Source organism: Thunnus thynnus, chromosome 3 (genome assembly GCF_963924715.1).
Source record: "Thunnus thynnus chromosome 3, fThuThy2.1, whole genome shotgun sequence".
Classification (NCBI taxonomy): Eukaryota; Metazoa; Chordata; class Actinopteri; order Scombriformes; family Scombridae; genus Thunnus; species Thunnus thynnus.
Genome location: NC_089519.1, coordinates 29,045,057 through 29,065,143, shown reverse-complemented (window position 1 = coordinate 29,065,143; position 20,087 = coordinate 29,045,057). Strand labels below are relative to the sequence as shown.

The following is a 20,087-nucleotide window of genomic DNA, read 5'->3' as shown; positions in this document are numbered from 1 at the left end:
CTCCATCCTGCAAGAACCACATCAGATACGGCAGACTTCATTATAAAAAAAACAGCTTTTTATTGAATGTCTCAGAAATTAAGTTACACACATCATGTGGGGAGAAAAGCACTCATCCTTTGTTGACCTCCCTAAAGGTCGTCATTTACACATCACTGGCATTCCTCCCTGTGTTTCCTCCACTGTACTGACTGTGTGTTTAGTATTGCAGCAGACTGATCTATAATTTATTCACAGTTTGGCTCAATAGTGCATCAGTTGAAAATCATACCTCAGTATCAGCCATCATTTATTAAGCATACATGATAGATTAGTGTAAGGACATTTACGTGTTACAAATCAGGCATGTCAAAATATGATTCATTACATATATTAGCCTGTGAAATCCAGAGGATTTTTCAGTTATGTAGCTCGATTGGGCCAGTCAGGTTAACAGAAATTAATACATTTATTATTACCATAATTTAAATTTGAATCTCCATGCAGTAGGCACTTTGGCAAAACAAAACAACCGCTGAGAATAAATAAGACAAATTGAAAAGGGCTATTTGGCTCAAACGATAAACTACTAGAATAACAGGTCAAAATGAAAGAGGATGCTCATTTCATGTTCACGCGAGTGTTTTCTCCTCCACTTTGACAGGAAATCCTTTAGCCTCAAGGCCAAGCGTTTAAACACTAAACTGGTCAATCATTCTAATAAGACACTGGATGCATCTTTATGTTTTGTCAGTATCCTGCATAAGACCGTGATCAAAGTGAGGTGTTTATGTGTCTCGTATTTCCATGTTATAAAAGATCCTGCACCTGACTTCCCAGAATGTTCTGGTTATTACTGTAGGAGAAGTGCTTGCACAGATGACAAAATAAGCAGACAGCAAATATTGTATATGTTCTATATTATCCTGACTTACCGTATTTCCTCAAATAAAAGATGGTAGTCAATTAAAAGCCGGGTCTCCGATAACGTCGGGGGGCGTGATTGACACCTCTCCTGGTGCCTGTTATATGAGGTGTATGCCAGTTAAGCATAAATAGAAGTTACCTGGACGTAAGTCCAGTTCTATGAGTACATGCGGAGCCCTCTAGCTGACCGTCACAGAGAGGGGAGGGGGACGGAGGAAACGCAATATCGTTTAAATACGGGGATAACGGCGCATAGTTTAATGATAATGACTGCAGCGACATTACATGATCATGGGTAACCAGGGTAACCAGGATAACTTGGTTAAGCTGGCAAGCATACATAGTTTACATTATTAATTTCTAGTTGACATTGTGGGTGTATGTGATGTGCTATTGTGTGTAGCTTTATATTTTGTATAATGTGCTCTGTATTTTTTGCTTTGTACTGTTATATGTTTTAATTGTAAGGGATTGCAGATGAAAATTAGCTTCAAGCTAAATCTGGTACAGTGCATCATTTACGTTAAAACTGTACACTGTCCCGATAAATAAATACAATACAATACATGAGGATGCTACCCACATGCTACAGCTAAGTGGTCCACTGCCAAAACGTTCCAGGTGAAACTCACGCTCTAGCATTATTGTTCCGCACGTTGGAGTAAGTGGTAACTGGTAAGGCAATAACAAAAACTTAAGCAGATCAGAAAACAAGGAAGGTTTGCACTAAAGTATGAGCAAATATCCTTATCAAACAGAGGGAATTAGAAATAAAGGCCTCTCACTAATATGAGCGTGCTTCCAATAAAGGCCTGGTACCCTCTGCAGTTGAGGTAAACAAAGGCCCTGACCACTATTTGAGGAAATACGGTATATTAGGATATCCCAGCTGTCATTTGCAGGTTCAGTAAGACAAAGACATGGTGGTTTAAACCTCTGAGTAGAAACAGAAGCAGAAATTCCTCCTGCCGACACTCTCAAACACATGCACACAGAAACACGCACCACCCAACCCAGACGGACGGTCTATAAGATTAAGACTTCTCTGCTTCTCAGAGGGCGTGAGGGAGACACGATGATGTCGTCAGAATCGTCAGAATCGACTGCAGCGGCTCCACCAGACTCTGCTGGGCACTGGAGCTCTGTTTGGGCTGCAGGAGACGTACAGATAGAACCGTGTTAGCTGAATTTATACCCGTTTAACCCTGAAGAACTTCAAAATTAACACAATAGAAGGTGCAATCAATAGAATTTCATGTATGCTGCAATTTGTACCGGACATGTTGATGCATGAATATTTCAGATTCTTTGGCTCTTATTTCAGCATATTTTCCAAACTTTTATTCCATCTTCTGAGTCAAATAAGGTTTTAGCACACATACAAACACCCACACACACAAAACAGGGGTTGCTAAAAAAGAACCTTATGTGCTCTTAACACAGTCATAATAGAGAAATGGATATATCTAACCTGTTATGGGTGTCATGCTGGATGTGTGAGTGCTCGAGACAGGCCAGAGGTGTTCTTCCTCACCCTGCTTTTCATCATTGTTATGGAGAGATGCGGCACCTTGCCAACAGAACAACACATAACCAGCCATTAAAGCAAATTTCAGACACATCCTCTGAATATAAACACATACACACACTGTAGATGTCATACTCGAACCAAAGCTTCCCTTGTTTCCATTCCACATTCATGTAAACTACAGTTATGACACCATGCCTCCTTGCAAAACGCTTTAATAAATAAAATCAGGAACACAAGATCAGATGGTTTTGTCCAAAATCTCTCAGTGAAGCCCCTCTGCACATGGTATGCGGCGGCAGTCTTGTTAACATGCGAGGAAAACCGCTGACAACGCTGCTCTGCTCTATGCACCCATATGCTGCTTCCCTATTAGAAAGTCAGTGAGATGGAAGGGAAAGCAGTGGAGTCTAACAGAGTCATTAAGGTCAGGAAGTAGCTCAGGATGAGGACTCTTGAGCAGTGGCAGCTCTAGATCTTTAGGTGTCATGCGAGGTAACGCTACTGATCCACACTGCTGCTCTCTGTCTGTATCATTATCTGAATCTAATAGAAGGCTGTTGAAGCTTAGGCTGAGGCAGAGGATGCAGTCACTGTGGAAATTAGATCATCGTGCCAGCAAGATCCATCACTACTCATAAAAGGTGTCTGGGTAGAAATGAGGCCGTGGTGCTGCAGACCCAACAAACAACAAGCCTAAACCCTGTCTGGTATCTGTAGAGTAGTTGTGCTGATGGTTTGTTTCCTGTGGAAAAACACTTTCCTACATTTACAGTCTAAAAGGAGTGTGGATGTTTGACAAGTTATGTGTCTCATATACGTACTGTATATCTGTGATATATCCATGTATGTTCATACATGTTCCCTCAAACATTAACCCCTTAACCTTGAAATAAGAGTTGAGGCAAGTAGCATGAAATACCTTAAAAGGGACATATGCACATTTCCGGGTTTATATGTACATTCTGGGGCTGTACTGAAATATCTTTGCATGATTTACAGTTCAAAAAAACTCCTCATTTATCTTATACTGGCCCTTTATGAAGCTCTACAGTTCAGCCTCTGTCTGAAACAGGCCGTTTTAGCTCCTGTCTCTTTAAGGTCCTCGGCAGACTTCTGACGGTTGTGGAGGCTACGTAAACAAACAGTAGCAGTCGCATTTAACTTTTCACATTCTTTACTTAAGCGCTGAAACTTCTCCAAGTCCCATCTGAAATATGCTGGTGGACAACGGAACAACCTTAGAAACAAAGGCTAGTAGAGGTAGCATTACAAGCCCGGGCTTTTGACTTGGAAGGATTATTTTTACATGCATTCACCTCAAGTTGTGAACCTTTGACCATGTTTAACATCGACATCTGATATTATAACTAATAAAATATAACAGGAAAACCACGAAAAGCATATGTCCCCTTTAAGCTAAGAGATTCAGTGAAGATGGATGTGTAGCTACATGGGTATAGCAAGATGGGGGAGTGGGAAAGTGTTTTGTCTACTTTGTTTTTCCTTTTTTTGAGTTTCTTTTTGGATGATGCTATGTACCATATGGTCAATATGACTCTGTATTTTTTTATTTATAAAGGTGTTTTGTGTGTGTTTGTTCATATATATATATATATATATATAAATAAAATAAAGATTTAAATAAGAAATATTAAATAAATCAGAAATAAGTGTGTGTGAACCCCACCTGTTCTGCTGGATGTGTGTGTTGACCGAGCTCTTCTTGGTACCAGCATTGGCAGAGACAGTGGAGAAGGCACAGAGAACCCTGAGCTAAACACACACACACACACACACACAAGTTATGCTGGATTTATGTATTGCTTGTTTAACTGTGGCTGTTTTTTTTATATATTTTTCGGTGTAAACATGAGTCACCTCTCTATTGCAAGACTACGGCGAGCAAGGTGTCCCCTGAATGCAGACTGTATCATCGTCAAGGCAACTGCATCCAGCTCTCCTTCTACAGGAGAGGCCACATCACTGCGGTTTGTTGCCTCAACAGCCTGAAAAGAGAAGATGAGGTAGAGACAGAGCAAAAAGGAGAAAGAAATAATGGTTCAGTGGGTGAGACGCAGACAGAAAAACATGCATGTGATGAGTAAAAGCGAGATTACAGGTAACTGACAGAAAATGCCTTTTAGAGACATCTAGTGGTTGTTTGACAAAACTGCAGCTGTGGTTTATTTCATAATGATATAAAGTAGAGCTGTTCCAGGCTTAGAAATGTCTTGTTTAATCTACATTTTCACATTATTTTACTCTATTATCAGGGCAATTCTTTACTCTTGATAACACACTTGACAATATTGCTAACTTAAATGCACACACAGCGTCTTACTGTGAAAAGGAACCAAGAATTTCATACTGCATCAAAAATAATATCATTTTTCTTGATTACAGTGGCCAATAAATTTAAAATACACCTGTGATAGTGATACTTAGTGATAATGGTGCAACGCTTGCTGCTTTACAGATCTACTCTGACTTTGGGTCTGTGTGGAAGTGTATGTGTGTGGGCGAAACCTTTTTCTGTGCATCTTTCTGCAGGTCCTTGAGCTGTGATTCTCTGAGGAAATGGCCTCTTAATGCTGACTGCAACATCACAATGTCCTAAAGATGAATGGAAAGAGAAATCTGGGACAAAGTGTCTTGACGTTTTTTACATAATACTTCTCCCACACCAATAACTTTCTCTCACACATCAATAACTTTTGTTTTTTTTTTACATAATTGCAGTGTGTTACATACCCTATTTCTATACTCCCTCCAATTTGTCTGGATGATGCTCGCCGCTTTCTCTCTCTCTTTCTGCCGCCCATTCTCACTCCTCTTCTTCTCTGCTCCTTCCCCCTCCTTCTCTCTCCCTCCAGTGTCCCTTTCTTCTCCTTCCTCCAGACCTGCTCTGTCTTGAGTGTCCTCGTGGGTCTCTTGTGTTGTGGGAGAGAGAGGAGACGGTTCAGCTTGTGCAAGTTTGCTTCTGTCCTCCTCCAGAGTTTGAATCCTCGCCCTTAACTGCTCCAGTTCCTGTCTGAGAAAACACAAACACACATGCATAACAAATGGGTTAACGTGACAAAATGAGACTTCCACTACAACTCACAAATCTCATATAAGCTAGCATTAGAATCTGCCAGCCTTTGCATACCAGCATTAATATAAATTTCTTTGCTACTTTAACAGCATGTAGACTAGTTAGTTAACTAACAAACCCATAGTTTGTTTAGGTAAACCTTGCTGACTCTTTACACATGGCAGTGCTTTAAAGTAGAAGTTATGTATAAATAACACTATATAAAATTACAGTTTTAATGCCTCAGAGAACTAAGTGACGTCTTCAAATGTCTTATCAACCATCCACAGTCTACAAATATTCAGTTTACTATCATGTATGACACAGAAAAGTCTCAGATCCTCACATTCAAGAAGCTGCATTCAGCAAATTTTGTGTTTCAGCTTAAAAAGTAATTAAAACAATTATTTGATTATCAAAAAAGTTGCTGATTAATTTTCTGTCAATTGACTAATTGATTATTTCGACTACTCGTTGCAGCTCTAATGCCAACTGTGTCTGCCTGCCACACAAAGACTCTGGTATATGTAGATGTCTCAGATGTAAACCCATCAATAGCTTGTGAGAGTTTAGAAAAAAATATATTTAACTTTTATCTTAAAAACTAGAAAAAGCACCTTGCAGTTGTACACCTCCGCCAACCAGTCAAGTTGCAGCTTATATCCATGTCCATCCAGACTCATAATATTTGTAGTGAAGACTTTGAAGGAATTTAGTAAAAAGGTTTTAAGTGTATTTTCCTTGTATGTGTCCACATGCTTGGCCACTAAAGCTGATTCTGATAGAACACAAAGTTGTTGCCATGACAGTAGACAAAGCTTCAGATATGGATGTTGGTGCAGAGCCCAACCCAGCAGCACAGAAGATCTATAAAATCACCACAGTTTTAAGGTGGGAACCCAAGATTAGTGTCACCAATTCAGCGTCCGACCAAATGTGAAATATGGTCACAATCTCCCCTTCTGTTACGGCGTTGAATAATGGCCAGAAGAGTGTTTTTGCAGAACATTATGATGTCACAGTGAAGTTGACCTTTGACCTTCATTTTATCATTTTATCCTATTAGACATTTGTGTGAAACTTTGTCATAATTAGTGTCTGAATTCTTGAGTTAGGGCCAAAAACATGTTTTTTTGAGGGCACAGTGACCTTTGACCACCAAATTGAATGTGTGTAACATGTCATGGCATGTTGAATTTAATGAAATCGATCACAAATCACATACTTATGCTGCTGAATCTCTTTGTCCCGTTCATTTGTCTGTTCAGCCTTCCATTGCTCAGCCTCTTTCTCCAGTTCTTCTCTTTCTGTCCTCAACTGTCTCACTTCATCACTGAAAACACAAAAACAGATTCAGTCTCACAAACAAAATTCAAAGCTTTTTGCCCTCTGCTACATACAGCATATAGGTCAATTTACAGTTTTTCCTCACTCACTCTTTACTCGACAGCGTCTCTTGGAGCTCCGCCCTCTCTATCTCCAATTGGCTGAGGCGTCCTCTCAGAGCAGAAACCTCCTCCCCTTCCTCAGTGATCGTTCCCACGGAGACCACTGCCTCTGTTGCCATGGCAAACCCTTGCTTAACATCCAGACTCTCAGTGGGCGTGGTCTGAACCTCCTGGTCCAATCGGCTGCTGCTCTTTGCTCTATGGGCGTCTTTCCTGCTGTCCTCCAGCCTCTGATAGGAGGAGAGAGGATGAAACTGTGAACTCTAAAACTGACAGCCTGACAAAGACAATTGCGTGTGTTTACATGGACAATAAGTTACATTTTCCTCTCACCTTCTCCACTTCAAACAGCCTTCTCAGCAGTCTCTGTTTACTCCACTCTCTGTAACCTAGGAGACACACAAGGACACATTTCTTTCATCAGCATTACAGCACAGGAAACAATACAGCAATGTGTTACATTCTCTGTTGCATGGTTGAGGATTGATACGCTTCTAATCAGATATTATCCCCAACTAATTCAGTCTTAACAACCCAGTTCACTGTATAGACCTGGATTAATAATAGAGATTTTTATAGGACTTCAAAAACACTGAAAAATCTAATATTTTGCTACTTTTTTAAAAATGTATTGATTTTCTAATGTGTTTTATATCATTTTTAATAGTTGTTATTGTTTTTTTATTTTAGTATGCACTGGTCTAGACACAACTAAGCTATTCCAAGCAAAACCTTAAAATTTTCAAAAATATTTTGTTTAAAAAAAGATATGAGAATTGCAACAAAAAAGATCAGTAGCTCATACTTTATTGTTAGGGTTGGGCAATATGATGTTATATAACATAAGGAAACATAAGACAACCAAGAAGACATTTATACTGTTTATACCAAGATAGCTATCCACTTTTTTAATATCTCTGGTTCAATGTAAAAGCCATATTTTTAAAAAAAAGAAGGTATATTCTGTGCTAATGTTAATACTGTAGTAGCTAAAAAGGTTGAAATGCTCCTTTAGATAGGCTACTAATTACGTCACAGCCAGTAGCTCTCATAATTAATCATCTTATTGCCTATACACAGACTGTAACAGTGGTGGTACTTTGGATGACAGAGAGAAGATTGCCGCTTAGATGTGAGTCAAAAAAAACTTCGCTCACAATGAAAGGAAGAGAGGATTAACATGAGGATAAAACCCTTTTGCTCGGATGAGGAAGCAGTGAAAGCCCTCGTAATTGGAGGACATAAGGTACTGTGGATGCTGCATACCAATAAGCCAGTAATTATGCAAAGATTTCGCCATTAAGTTAAAAGAAATCTAAGCTGCACCTGGAGCTTATTGCCTATATACAGACTATAATAGTAGTGGTAATTTGGATGATAGAGAGAAGATTGCTGCCACATTTATATTAGGCCATTGTGGGCTATTTACAAATCAAAGAGCAGGACTGCTTCATGGCAGTACTGGACTTCTAGGACTGTTGCATTAGTCTGATGAAGAACCTTAATTCACTGGATAAACCAAAAAAGACAATGGAAGTAAATGTCTTTTAATTGCGTCTGTTGTGGGCTCCTGTGTGTTTACATGTGTGAGTAAAGACCTTTGATTCCTCCAGCAGGACTCTCAGTGTTGAGCTCCTCTCTGAGCGTTGTGTTTTCCTGTTGAAGCTGCTTCAGGTTCTCAGACAGACGCAGAACGGTGGAGCTCAGAGCTTTCTGCTGCCTCTGAGAGCATTTACTCTCTGCTCGACTACTGTGGGCAGACAGAGAGAGGGACGTGAGGAAGATGGAGATGCTGAAGGCAGGGATGATATAGAGTATTTCCTTAACATGCATCACAAAGATCTACAAGCCCGTCCTTTTAAGGGAAGATCATTTTCTTGTGAGATTAAAAACCCATTCAGACTAACACAAACAGGTTTATTTAGGGTCAGTATATCAGGCTCAGACTATACACATTTTTTTACTTCCCGTGATACAAATTGTTCTGTGTCACAAAAAAACATAAAACTTGATGAGGAGATGCGTACCTTTTCTCTGCAGCTTCTAAAAGCATCCTCAGTCTTTGGATCTGCACACATGAACACATTACAAGTTAGATGACATTTCCTTTTCCACAGCTGAGCTAAAATGCTGCAAGCAACAAAATACAGACCTCTTCAAAGTAGGTTTCTACTGTTATCTTCAGCTCCTCCAGGTTGGTAGTCCTCAGCTCACTCTGCAGTTTACTGGAAAATAAAAAAGGAAACAAACTGAACATTATGCTGCTTCACGCCTAAACCAATTGGACTGATGTATAAGTGTGGTGACATTTCACCTTAGAGCATTTTCTTTCTCTCTACACTGCTGCTCCAGCTTCAGGATTCTCTGTTTCAGCCCGTTGAGAACCTTAATGGATAGAAAACAGTTTTATAAGCTTGTTTATGATCCATCCTTAAAAATAATCTCTTGTATTTTCACCAATATACTGGATATACTCACCACACTCCCTTCTTTTTTCTTATCCACCAAACTACGAGTATATTCAGATCCCTATAAAAAAAAAGACATTTTCAATATACAAATATCTTGAAATGTATCTGTCGTTCAATGTTTTCGTGACAAATATTAGAAGCAATTTAGTGATCATACTTTAGTGGGATCCAACAGTTCTTCTAGCTGTTTCTCTCTTTTGGCGTTATCTCCCTCCAGGCGGCGAAGTTTGGCTTTCATTTTCTGGTTGTCAGACTTCTGCGCCTGAAGACTCTGAAGAGAACAGCACCAGCGATTAATGACACATCCAGAAAGACATAAAAGGAACTGAGGCACCAAATCTGACTCCTACTAAGACTGTCACAAATTTTCACAAATCAAGGCCACTTCAGGAGGCCACAGATGCTTGCTTGCACGGTCGCTTCACCCTGAACTCTCCAGCTGAAGTGCAATCTGCCATTTTGCTACAATGTGTTTGTTTCTTAATGACAAGCAAACTACTACACATTCATTTTATTACACTTTACCTTCTTGAGGCGAATGATCTCATCATACATGTCCTCCTTCTCTCTGTAGTCACCGCTGCCGAAGGTGAAGCCTGAAACACATACAGACAAATTAGGAGATGGTACACAATCACCCCAACGCATGTCACTCACATTCTCACCTTGTAGTTATGAAACAACATGGAATTCATATCCTGTTCACCCTCCCCAACTACACCGGTCTGCTCTCCACTTCTACACCTTCATTGACATTCTCTCACCGTTGGATGCAGAGTGAAGATGTTTGTGTTTCCTCGCAGTCAAGGTCTGTTTCAGAAGCTCCGGTGTGACATCACACTCTGATCTCAGCAGCTGGGACAGATCTGAGATAGAGGACGAGAGAACAAGATTCAATACTCCGTAACTCTGATTGAACACATGTGGAGAACATCCTGTAGTTTGTTCATTCTTTGAACCTGGGTTAATTGATGTTTTTGGCCACTGGGGGCAGTGCAACAAGCTAGCAAGCAAAACAGAACTAAAAGGATAAACTGGACTCAGATTAGTCAGGTGGATAAAAACATGAACCCAAATGAATGCTAATGTTGCTCTGTATCTGCTGGATGAATAAATATACAAGTGGTTGCAAACAAAGCTGCAGAAAATGATTATTTTCATTATCGATAAGTCTGTTGATTATTTTTAGTCATTTGGTCTATAAAATGTTGGAAAATGGTCAAAAATGTTGACTACTGTTTCCTAAAGTGCAAAGTGATGTCCTCTTCTTCACCACCAACAGTACATAACCCAGTCACATATTGTTTACTATCATAGAATACCAAAGAAACCAGAAAATATTCACATTTGTGAAGCTTTTTGGACATTTTTTTTCTTTAAAAAATGACTCAAAACAATCAATCAATTATCAAATTTTCTGTTGACCAACTAATTGATTAATTGACTAATCGATGCAGCTCTAGTCGCAAACATGTTAGCTGTTACAACTGTATAATGTGATTAATCTATTAGTGTCAGTGTTTTTCAGTTTGTTGTGGACTTCTTCTACCAGCAGGTGGCCAGAAAAATCAGCCAGTATGAGCCTGCAGTAAATATCAAAGTCCTAAAAGTTTCCCAAAGTCATCAGTACTGAGCAGGATACCTACAAAGTCAGCAAACCACTTATCAGCTGAACAAACAGTCTGAGCCTCGCACTTCTCCTTCTATCCATCTCTCCTTCCATCTAAGCCTCAACAGCCACTCCTCCAGCCATCCCTCCCGAGGAGAGACTCTGTCTGCGGAGACACGGTTGTGTTTGTACGGTGCCTACCATGGCCGTTGCTGAGGGATGTGAGGCGAGCTGAGCCCATGTCCCCAGGAGTGTCCCCTCTGGTGTCCCCCAGCGAGGCCCTCGGCAGTCTCCAGGCCGCCACCGCTGCCCTCCTAGAGTTCACATTCAGACTCGAGAGGTATGGAGACCCTACATATACACAGAAACATATATAAACAAGCAAGCAATTTGGAAGGTGGGTTGTGTTACAGTGTCTGAAAACATTCCCCACAGAGCAGCTGAGCAAGTCTTACTGGGAGAAGGAGGAGGCTTGACAGAAGATCTCTTCCTCCTTGTTCTCTGCTGGAGGACAAAATCAAGTTGTTAAAGCAGAAGTATGAAACAAAAACGATCTGAGGAACAACATACATCTAAAGCAAGACATCAACCTTAACATGAAGACAAAAGTACAAGAGTGAACCAGATGTCATGCCACAAATAATATTCATCATTAACAGCTGATTTGTTTACCTTTTCCAAAATATCTGCAGAGAAAGAGAAGCCATCCTCAACCTATGTTGAACAGAGGAAGGTGTATGTGTGTCAATGAGTGAGAAATTTCGAAAAACAGAGGGAGATAGAGAGAGGAAAACATTACTCAATTAACACATTTCATATAAGTACGCTTTTTTTCAAATGTTGAGACTATGTTTAATTTGTGTAAATCAAATTAACCCCATAAATCAATCGTTCCCAAACTGGGAGAAAGAGTCCCCTAAAGAGTCTATAGATTTGAGCGGCCACCAAATGATTAAATGGATAAAGGAGATTTATGTTACACAATATGTATTTATTTATATTCAATTTAAATTTTACTTCATTTACTTACAGATTACTTTTTCATACTTTTGGATATCACTGTTTCCAAAAGCCCAAGACGCAGCTTCAAATGTCTTGTTTTGTCTTGATCACAAGTCCATAACCCAAAGATATTCACTTTATTATCATAGAGGACTAAAGAACCCAGAAAATATTCACATTTCAGAAGCTGGAATGGGAGAATTGTTGTATTTTTTTTTTTACAAAATGACTCGATTATCAAAATAATTTATTTTCTGTTGATCAACTATTCGATTAATGGACTAATAGTTACAGCTTTGGTTGAATCCTCATGTAACAGGCATTAACTTACAACTGCTATAAACTACTGTATTGTGTGATGTTTAGAGCTACAGGCTCAGTATGGACACAAGTCTGACAAATGCCACAACTACAAGCTTCAAATAAGTACGAAAACACTGACCAAAACAACCAATTTACAGACTTTCCTCAGGGACAAAGTCAGTTGTTTTCTTGACCTAAACCCCACAGCTTCAGACTCACCAGCTCTTCACAGTCTTCGTCTGTTTGAACATCACTCGCCTCCACAGACACCTTGGCAGCAGTTGCACTAAACATATCTGGAAAACAAGCGTTACGTTAAGTTGGAAAACTTGACTTTCTCCGTGTGTAATCTTCTCATTTTTCCTCCTCTCAGTCAAGAAAAGCGCACTTCACGTTGCCTCTCTTGCTAGTGGTAAAAACATGGGGCAACAAAAGAGACGTTAGCTAACAGTTATGCTACAACTCGGTTTTTTGTCCACCACAAGACGAAATCTCCGTCTAACAAGCCGGTGATGCGGTGACAGAGACTGTTAACCATAGCTTCCTGAAATCCGTTAAAACGTCGTTTTCTTTCCGTGTGGAGGTTACTGTTTTCACACCAGTGTTGCAGATTGAGTCGTCTAGCAACCAGGCAGCTGTTAATGAGCTGCGTTCAACTAGCTAGAAAAAGTCTGAGCGCTACCGGAAACTGTGCTATTCCGCCTTCAAAATACAAGCTTGAACACGAAAAACCTTAGAAAACTCGAATAAAACAGAGTTTAGAAAAATGAGTTTTAATTTACTACACATTTTTGATCAATTATGTTTTGATTTGTGGTGAATAACTGTGACATTTGAATATTTTTGGAACGCGTTTTTCAATTAGAGACTTATATTGAAAATTCAAATCGGTTGCACATTGTTAGTTTTGTCGAGCTTGATAATGCTAATATTTAAACCACAGCTCAGAGGTGAATAGGGCTTTGTGATATGGACAAAATCAAATATCACGATATTTTTGACCTAATATCTCAATATCGATATTGTGACAATATTGTAGGGATGACTATAGGTGCTTTCGCAAAATATTTACACAATGAGATTTTTGATAAATAATCATCAATAATGTGTATATAATAACTAAATGGGTAAAGGCAAATAATAGAACAGCTAGAACAGTCTGATAAGAAAATTACATCACTTTACTGTGATGCAGCCTTTAAAACTAGGAAAAGACAACACTTAGGCCATATCACAATATTATGATATCCAAAATCTAAGGCGATATCTAGTCTCATATCATGATATTGACATAATGTCGATATATTGTCCAGCTCTACCTAGGGGTGAATGTCAACAGTTTTTTTCTCTCTCCTTACTTCTGACTCTTTTCTTCTCATTTCCCATTGGTGGAGAGGTTCAAAGGGCGGGTCCTAGAGTGTGTTCTTCCTATAAAAAGATGAGGAAAAAGGAAGGGAGAGGATACTTTTGAAACTGATCCAGTGTTCCCTTTTCAGTGACCACAGCAAATCTGTATGTAACATAACATTTTACATGTAAAGAGCATGACTATATATGAAAAAACATATCTATACACAAATACTTTACATAATATAAGGTAGTTTTTATACATGACAACTTCTACACCAAAATACAGCATCCTCACAGCAGCCTTAAAACAAACAAACAAAATATCATACATCTAAATATATGATGAAACATACATGAAATGCATCATTTCATATATTGTATGAGTTATAATAGCTGGAGTTTTTTTCTCTCTTTCAAGGAGTAAGTAAGACAACATTACAAAAGATAGATAAGCAACCAAATTTCCAGCATCATCATGTCAATCAACATATTTGCTTCCGAGTTAATGTCTTGCTTTCTGAATGTTCCCTTTCGCTTCCTGTCTTGTTCCCAGTTATCCTCTACTTTCTCAGAATCTTAAGTTCTCAAAATGTCCAAGCTAGCAAACAAAACAGCTAAAAGGAGAAAGAAATTTGGACATAGATCAGTCAGAATATGAAAAATATGACTCCAAATGAATGCTAATGTTGCTCTATATCTGTTGGATGAACTGTTGTCACGGCCAACAATACATAACACAACACACACTTTGTTTACTATTATAGCAGACTAGAGAAAACTGAAAATATTCATATTTTTTGGCTGGCTTTGGACATTTTTTGTTAAAAAAAATGACTAAAAATGATGAATCATTTATCAAAATAGTTGGCAAATAATTTTCTGATACTCGATTAATTGATTGTTGCAGCTCTAGTTGCAAACATGTTGGCTGTTACAACTTCATAATGTGATAACCTATTACTGTCAGTGTTTTTCAGTTTGTTGTGGAGTTCTTTTACCACCAGGTGGCCAGAAAAATCTACGTGATCCCAGCCGGTATGAGTCTGCAGTAAATGTCAAAGTCCTCAAAGTTTCCCAAAGTCATCAGTACTGAGCAGGACACCTACAAACTCAGCAAACCACTTATTAGCTGAACAAACAGGCTCTCACTTCTCCCTCTATCCATCTCTCTTTCCATCTGCTGCTTTCTGAATGTTCCCATTCACTTCCTGTCTTGTTTCTGATTATCCTCTACTTTCTTTGAATCTTTTGTTCTCATTCATTTCTACAACCTTTTCCTTGATTCTTTGTAACCTGCTATTACCATGCTGCATTTTACTTCTTTTCCCAGCTCTCCCTCTTCCTCTTGGTTTCCTGGAAGGTGTAAGAAATAGCAACATAATCTGCATATATATGGTTTGCATTGCTGCGTAAATTGTGGGCATACATGTTGCAAGTCACTCTAACATTTAATAGAAAACGTAAAGCTATCTGTGCCATGTTTTATACATTGATAGGTTTTGTCTGAGATTTCTGTAGACAGTGTTGATGTCATGGAGTTATCAGAGACACACAGCAAAAATAGGTTGGTGAAGGTGAAACTGACATGTTCCAAAGTCGGAGTAGTTTAAATGTCCTTGTCCCTTGCGTCTCTTTTTTTATCGTTCTTCACACTTTTCTCTTGCTTGCAAACTCTGCAGAGAACACTGTGGCCTGTTGTTACTGTATCATATTCTCATACACAACTGTTTATACAGGTGCTGGACCCCCGGAGCCACACAGCCGGGCAGATCAGCATATTTTGGTTCAGGGCAAACAAACTCACTGCAGATCTCATCACAGACGTGCAGTTGTCACTTTTCTGACAAAGGAGTTTAATTGTTTGTTCAACAAAACGGTCTTTGTGAGCTGATAGAAGTTAGCAAGGCTCTCTGCACTCGACTCTACCATAAAACTAGAATATCCCATCATATCTGTAGATAGGGTCAAAAAGATATGACACAGAACAACAGTAAAAGTTTAAAACAAAGGAACAAATGACACCATACAGCTGTAATTGTAAATTTAAGTGTGACAGTGTAAAAATGAACATGATGCCAGTGTTTACACAGGTCAACGAACCATCTGACGGCAAAACTTACACCGCACACTGTGAGAAACCTGCTGTGCAGTGAGTTTCAAATGTATTTTGGATGTGGTTTCTGTGTTTCTCTGTGACTAACCTTATATTGAAAGATTGAACAAACAGATCAGCATCACAAAGATGTTTATTGCCCAGTAGGTTTGCAAATACAAGAGATTTGCCTTGGTGTTGCGGTGCATTACAATAAAAAAAAATAGTAGATAAGAGAAAATACTAAGTGATTGAAAAGAGAAAGAGTTTAAAAAATATTGTACAAGATATTGACCGGGAATGTGTGAATGTTCACAGTATAAAAGTACATATATTTGCAAATGTATAATACAAAGAATTAATGCACCATGTTGGATGTGATGGGTTCATAAATGTGCAAATCAGGAAGAAGTCCTTCCTGCAGGTGATCCTCTGCCCAATATTAAATTTAACATTTTATCCTAATAATTGGATAAAATTATTGTTGCTGGCAATATGAAAGAGAACTTTTCTGTGTATGTGAATTGTGTGAAATGTTGCATGACAGAGTCTGCCATCTAGTGAGCATCAAACTGTACTGCATGTTAACAGAGTTAGAGGAGCATGGATCTGCAAATATGAACTGTAGCCAAACTAGGATTATGGTCATTTAAACACTTTCTTTGACTTTTAGAAGAGTGCTGAGTTAGAATAAAATATTACAAAAATGGTAAATGTTTAGAAAGACAATTACAGACAGACATTACAGCTGTTTTAGCCCATTTAGTACAAATTATGTGCACAATTATTTTACTGTATTAATGACTATTTGGCAAAAACAACACAGTAAACATCATGTTTTTACTGTCATCGTTTCTCTGACAGTTTTAAAATATCTTCTCCTGAATCACTTCTTAAAACAAATATTTATTAAATATAATACAATATAAAATGTCTTTTATGCTTGAAATCATCTCCTTTTATACATTGCACTTGTAAAATATTTTTTATTGGATGTCTTGTTCATTGGTTTCTGTTTCTGTGTTTCCTTTATGTAAAGCAGTTTGTAACATTGGTTTTACTGGTTTCGGCCTTTTGAATTTATCCCTTTATCTTTGTTTCTATTGTTTGTTGTGAGTAAATCACGTTGGTGTGCAATACAAATAAACATTATCACTATTAAACCTGTGTCTCAGTTATTCACTCATTTAACTATACCTTAATTATAATACAAGAGAATTATATGAGAATGTAAAACAATTCCTGAAATAAATGAATAAAACACACCATGAATAAGTAAATTAAAATTGCTACACTAAAAATAATAATAGGAAAAGCACAGGTGCACATAATAAAATGAATTAGCTGTTTCAGTTTCAGGGTCCTGCTATTATTATGCATGTTGGCTCACTGTCATAGTTTACTGGGACACTTGAATGGAACAGAGTCATCGTTAATGTTATTAGTAACACCTGAGACAAAATGTCTGCTGTGAATAAGACCTATGTTGTGTTGAACAGTGGTGGCAGAAGTACTAAGAAAGTAAAGTCAAAGTACTTTACATAAGTAAACAATACCACAATGTAAAAATATTCCATTACAAAACACTGAGTCATCCTTCAGAGTCGGCAGATCACAGTGACCAGCTTCAGTCCTGATGGTTGTCTGGTGGTCTCGCCCCTGTAGTTGCTCCTGGCAGGTTTGATCATATTTAAAAGAAAGATTTGTTTATGTTTTTGTCATAAGTCACACAGAACCACGTCCTTGCTGTTATTCTTTAAATGCCCAGATGGGGGCGATGTGTTCTGAGCTGAGTGTTATCCAGCATCAAATAGCCCAGGCTTTTTCTAAAAGCTCCACCTCCAGATTCCCTCAACAGACCCAGTTCCAGCCAGTCTGCATGTCCTGTCCACTATCAGACTCTCCTTGCAAGTCCCACTTCCTGCCCTCAGCCCCTAGTCCCACTTGTAGTCTGTTTGCATTATTTGCCAGTCCCACACTCACAGTTTTTCTCTTTCAAATGGAGTACTGTTTTACAGTTGTATACTTATCATGCCCTCTTGACCCCCCATCACAAGTGTCTCCACTTCACTAGCAGCACGTAGGCTACCAAATGTTCGTTTTCACATTTCAGCTTCAACTATCTCTTGTATTCAGGCTTTAAACTCAACTCGCCAATGAATTACCATTTTATAAGATGCTGCTACCATTTACAGCAGTACAACGGCAGCAAGAAGCTCCCAAAATTTAAATAACCAGGAATTTTGTCATTTAATATCAGTCAAATAAACACAATACATTCAAGTTTTGAGAAACTTTAGCAAGAGAGATGTGAACAAGAGAGAGAGAAGAGAGCCAAAACAAAAGTCCTGTGGACACACAGCTCTTCATTTGCTGCTTCTGTTCAGTGTCAGTGTCTTGATTTCATTGGGCAAATAGGACAAATCTAAATTAGGGACATGCTGCTTTCTGTTGCTGCCCCTCTTTCTTCTTCAGGCTATCAAGATGACAACATGCCAGGCCTGCATCTGGAAATTATTCTAATAGCTGATCATCTGTTTTGTTTTTTTTATCAATTGCTAAAAACGTTATCTGTAAAATGTAAAAGCTAAAGGTATTGATTTTACAGTGATTTGAAAGCAAGACCTATATTTTAATATTCTAGGCAACTCCTGAATGAAATGTATCTTGTGTTTTAAGACAATCCATAAACATAAATTAGCAGACATGCAGGCACCCACTCATAGCTTTATTATTAGAAGACAACACAAACATGTACATGCAAACATATGTAAATGAACTTGCTGCAACTACCCATCTTACCATCTGAATGTAATCTCTGTAGACCAAGGTGCTCCACAGAGACTGAGAACTACAATCAGGTAACGTGTCTGTGTGCAGGAGAGACATTACAGGACACTACAGTGAGGTAGTTATAACTGCGTCAGTACCAGTCCTCTGGTATTAGTCTATTGGAGCAGATAACAGTAAGGCTTTGTTTTCTGATTAATTTGCAGGTATTTAATGGTTATTTTTTAGGACATTTTACAGAGATTTGGTACAAACTATAAGAACATTTCTAGTTGACATTGTTGGTGTATGTGATGTGTTATTGTGTGTAGCTTTGTATTTTGTATTATGTGTCCTGTATATTTTTTGCTTTGTACTGTTTATTATTGGGCTGTTGTGTGCAGATGAAAATTAGCTATGAGTTAACTCTGGTACAGTACATCAAATGGTAACATTTATGTTTAACACTGTACATTCTCCCAATAAATAGATACACAAAATAAAAAAACAGAAGCGGAGTTAAGTCGGTTTAGTTGATAAGTGCTAATTCATTATATCTCAATTCATACCTAATTGTTAATTTGCAAAAAATCTTAATAAGCTAGACTCTTAAATCTTTAACTGACAGAAAATACTTCTTTTTCAGAGTGTAGTTTTGTGTGTCAAATTACATAGTAGCATATTAGGTTGTTTCTTAAAAACTCTATAATGAGCACATTTCCTGTTGACTACCAAATTACATAACCTTTTCAAAGCAACGTCCTAAGAATTAACAGTAAGACATTGAAAACCAAGAATTAAATTAATTTTCTTATAATTTGCAGCGCCCTCTCTGTCAGATGTCCTAAAGATCAACTGTTAAATACCTGCAAATTACTGCAAATTGGTATAAAATTAAGGGACCTGTAAAATAAAGTATTACCCAGATAACTTTGTAAAAGCCAGCTGGCTAAATCGCTCTTCTCAGACATTTAGTCATAACAGAATCATTAACATAATCACATCCATAGTTAAACGTTGCTGCAGGGGAAGAGACAAACAAAACAGCTAAACTGGATAAAGTGGCTTCTCATGGGGCTTTGCATCAACCCGCTAATATTATTGTATTAAGGTATGAGGAAAAGATAAGCGCACACACATGTCAGCGCTCTCTCCAGAATAAATAAAGGTGGATGTGCAGGCAGGAGTCATGACTGAGCCCAGGGGAGGAGGACGGAAGAGGCAGGGAGGGTTGACCAGTCAGACCAGTGGAGGGAAACGTGTGAATCACACAGAAGGGAACAAGATCAGGAAACAAGTGAAGCTGAACTTGCTTTGGTCATCTGATTTCTATTGTGTAGTCCAAAAACAGAATATTTTTAATTGCCTGCACTACTGCACAATGTTTACTCTACTAGTTCTTGCAGTATTTTCAGTACTTCCAGTGCTGAAATCATACTGGTGATGTTTTCTTACACTGTGAGACGAAGGGAGAAAGAGGGGGGCGGGGAAAGAACATTATAACAGACATAACCTCTCACCCTACAGCACACA

At 38.5% G+C, this 20,087-nt stretch overlaps 1 protein-coding gene across 3 annotated transcripts; it reads right to left on the bottom strand.

Annotated features, from left to right (window-relative positions):
- Positions 1–36: 36 nt before the first annotated feature.
- On the bottom strand, positions 37–13,011 carry iqce (IQ motif containing E). 3 transcript variants are annotated; one of them, XM_067585230.1, is made up of 21 exons: positions 12,563–13,011; positions 11,711–11,752; positions 11,494–11,542; positions 11,240–11,389; positions 10,194–10,295; positions 9,955–10,025; positions 9,587–9,700; positions 9,437–9,487; positions 9,273–9,343; positions 9,111–9,183; positions 8,986–9,026; positions 8,557–8,708; positions 7,292–7,347; positions 6,947–7,188; positions 6,736–6,843; positions 5,189–5,468; positions 4,964–5,050; positions 4,316–4,443; positions 4,125–4,210; positions 2,378–2,476; positions 37–2,057 (listed from the first exon to the last, which is right to left on the bottom strand). In XM_067585230.1, the coding sequence occupies exons 1-21, from the start codon at positions 12,635–12,637 to the stop codon at positions 1,933–1,935; spliced, it is 2,202 nt and encodes a 733-aa protein (XP_067441331.1). In that variant the 5' UTR covers positions 12,638–13,011; the 3' UTR covers positions 37–1,932. The 3 variants fall into 3 exon arrangements, with proteins under 3 accessions (XP_067441331.1, XP_067441332.1, XP_067441333.1); XM_067585231.1 differs by having other exon boundaries at positions 11,494–11,539; XM_067585232.1 differs by lacking the exons at positions 37–2,057; positions 2,378–2,476 and adding an exon at positions 2,545–2,803.
- Positions 13,012–20,087: the final 7,076 nt, after the last annotated feature.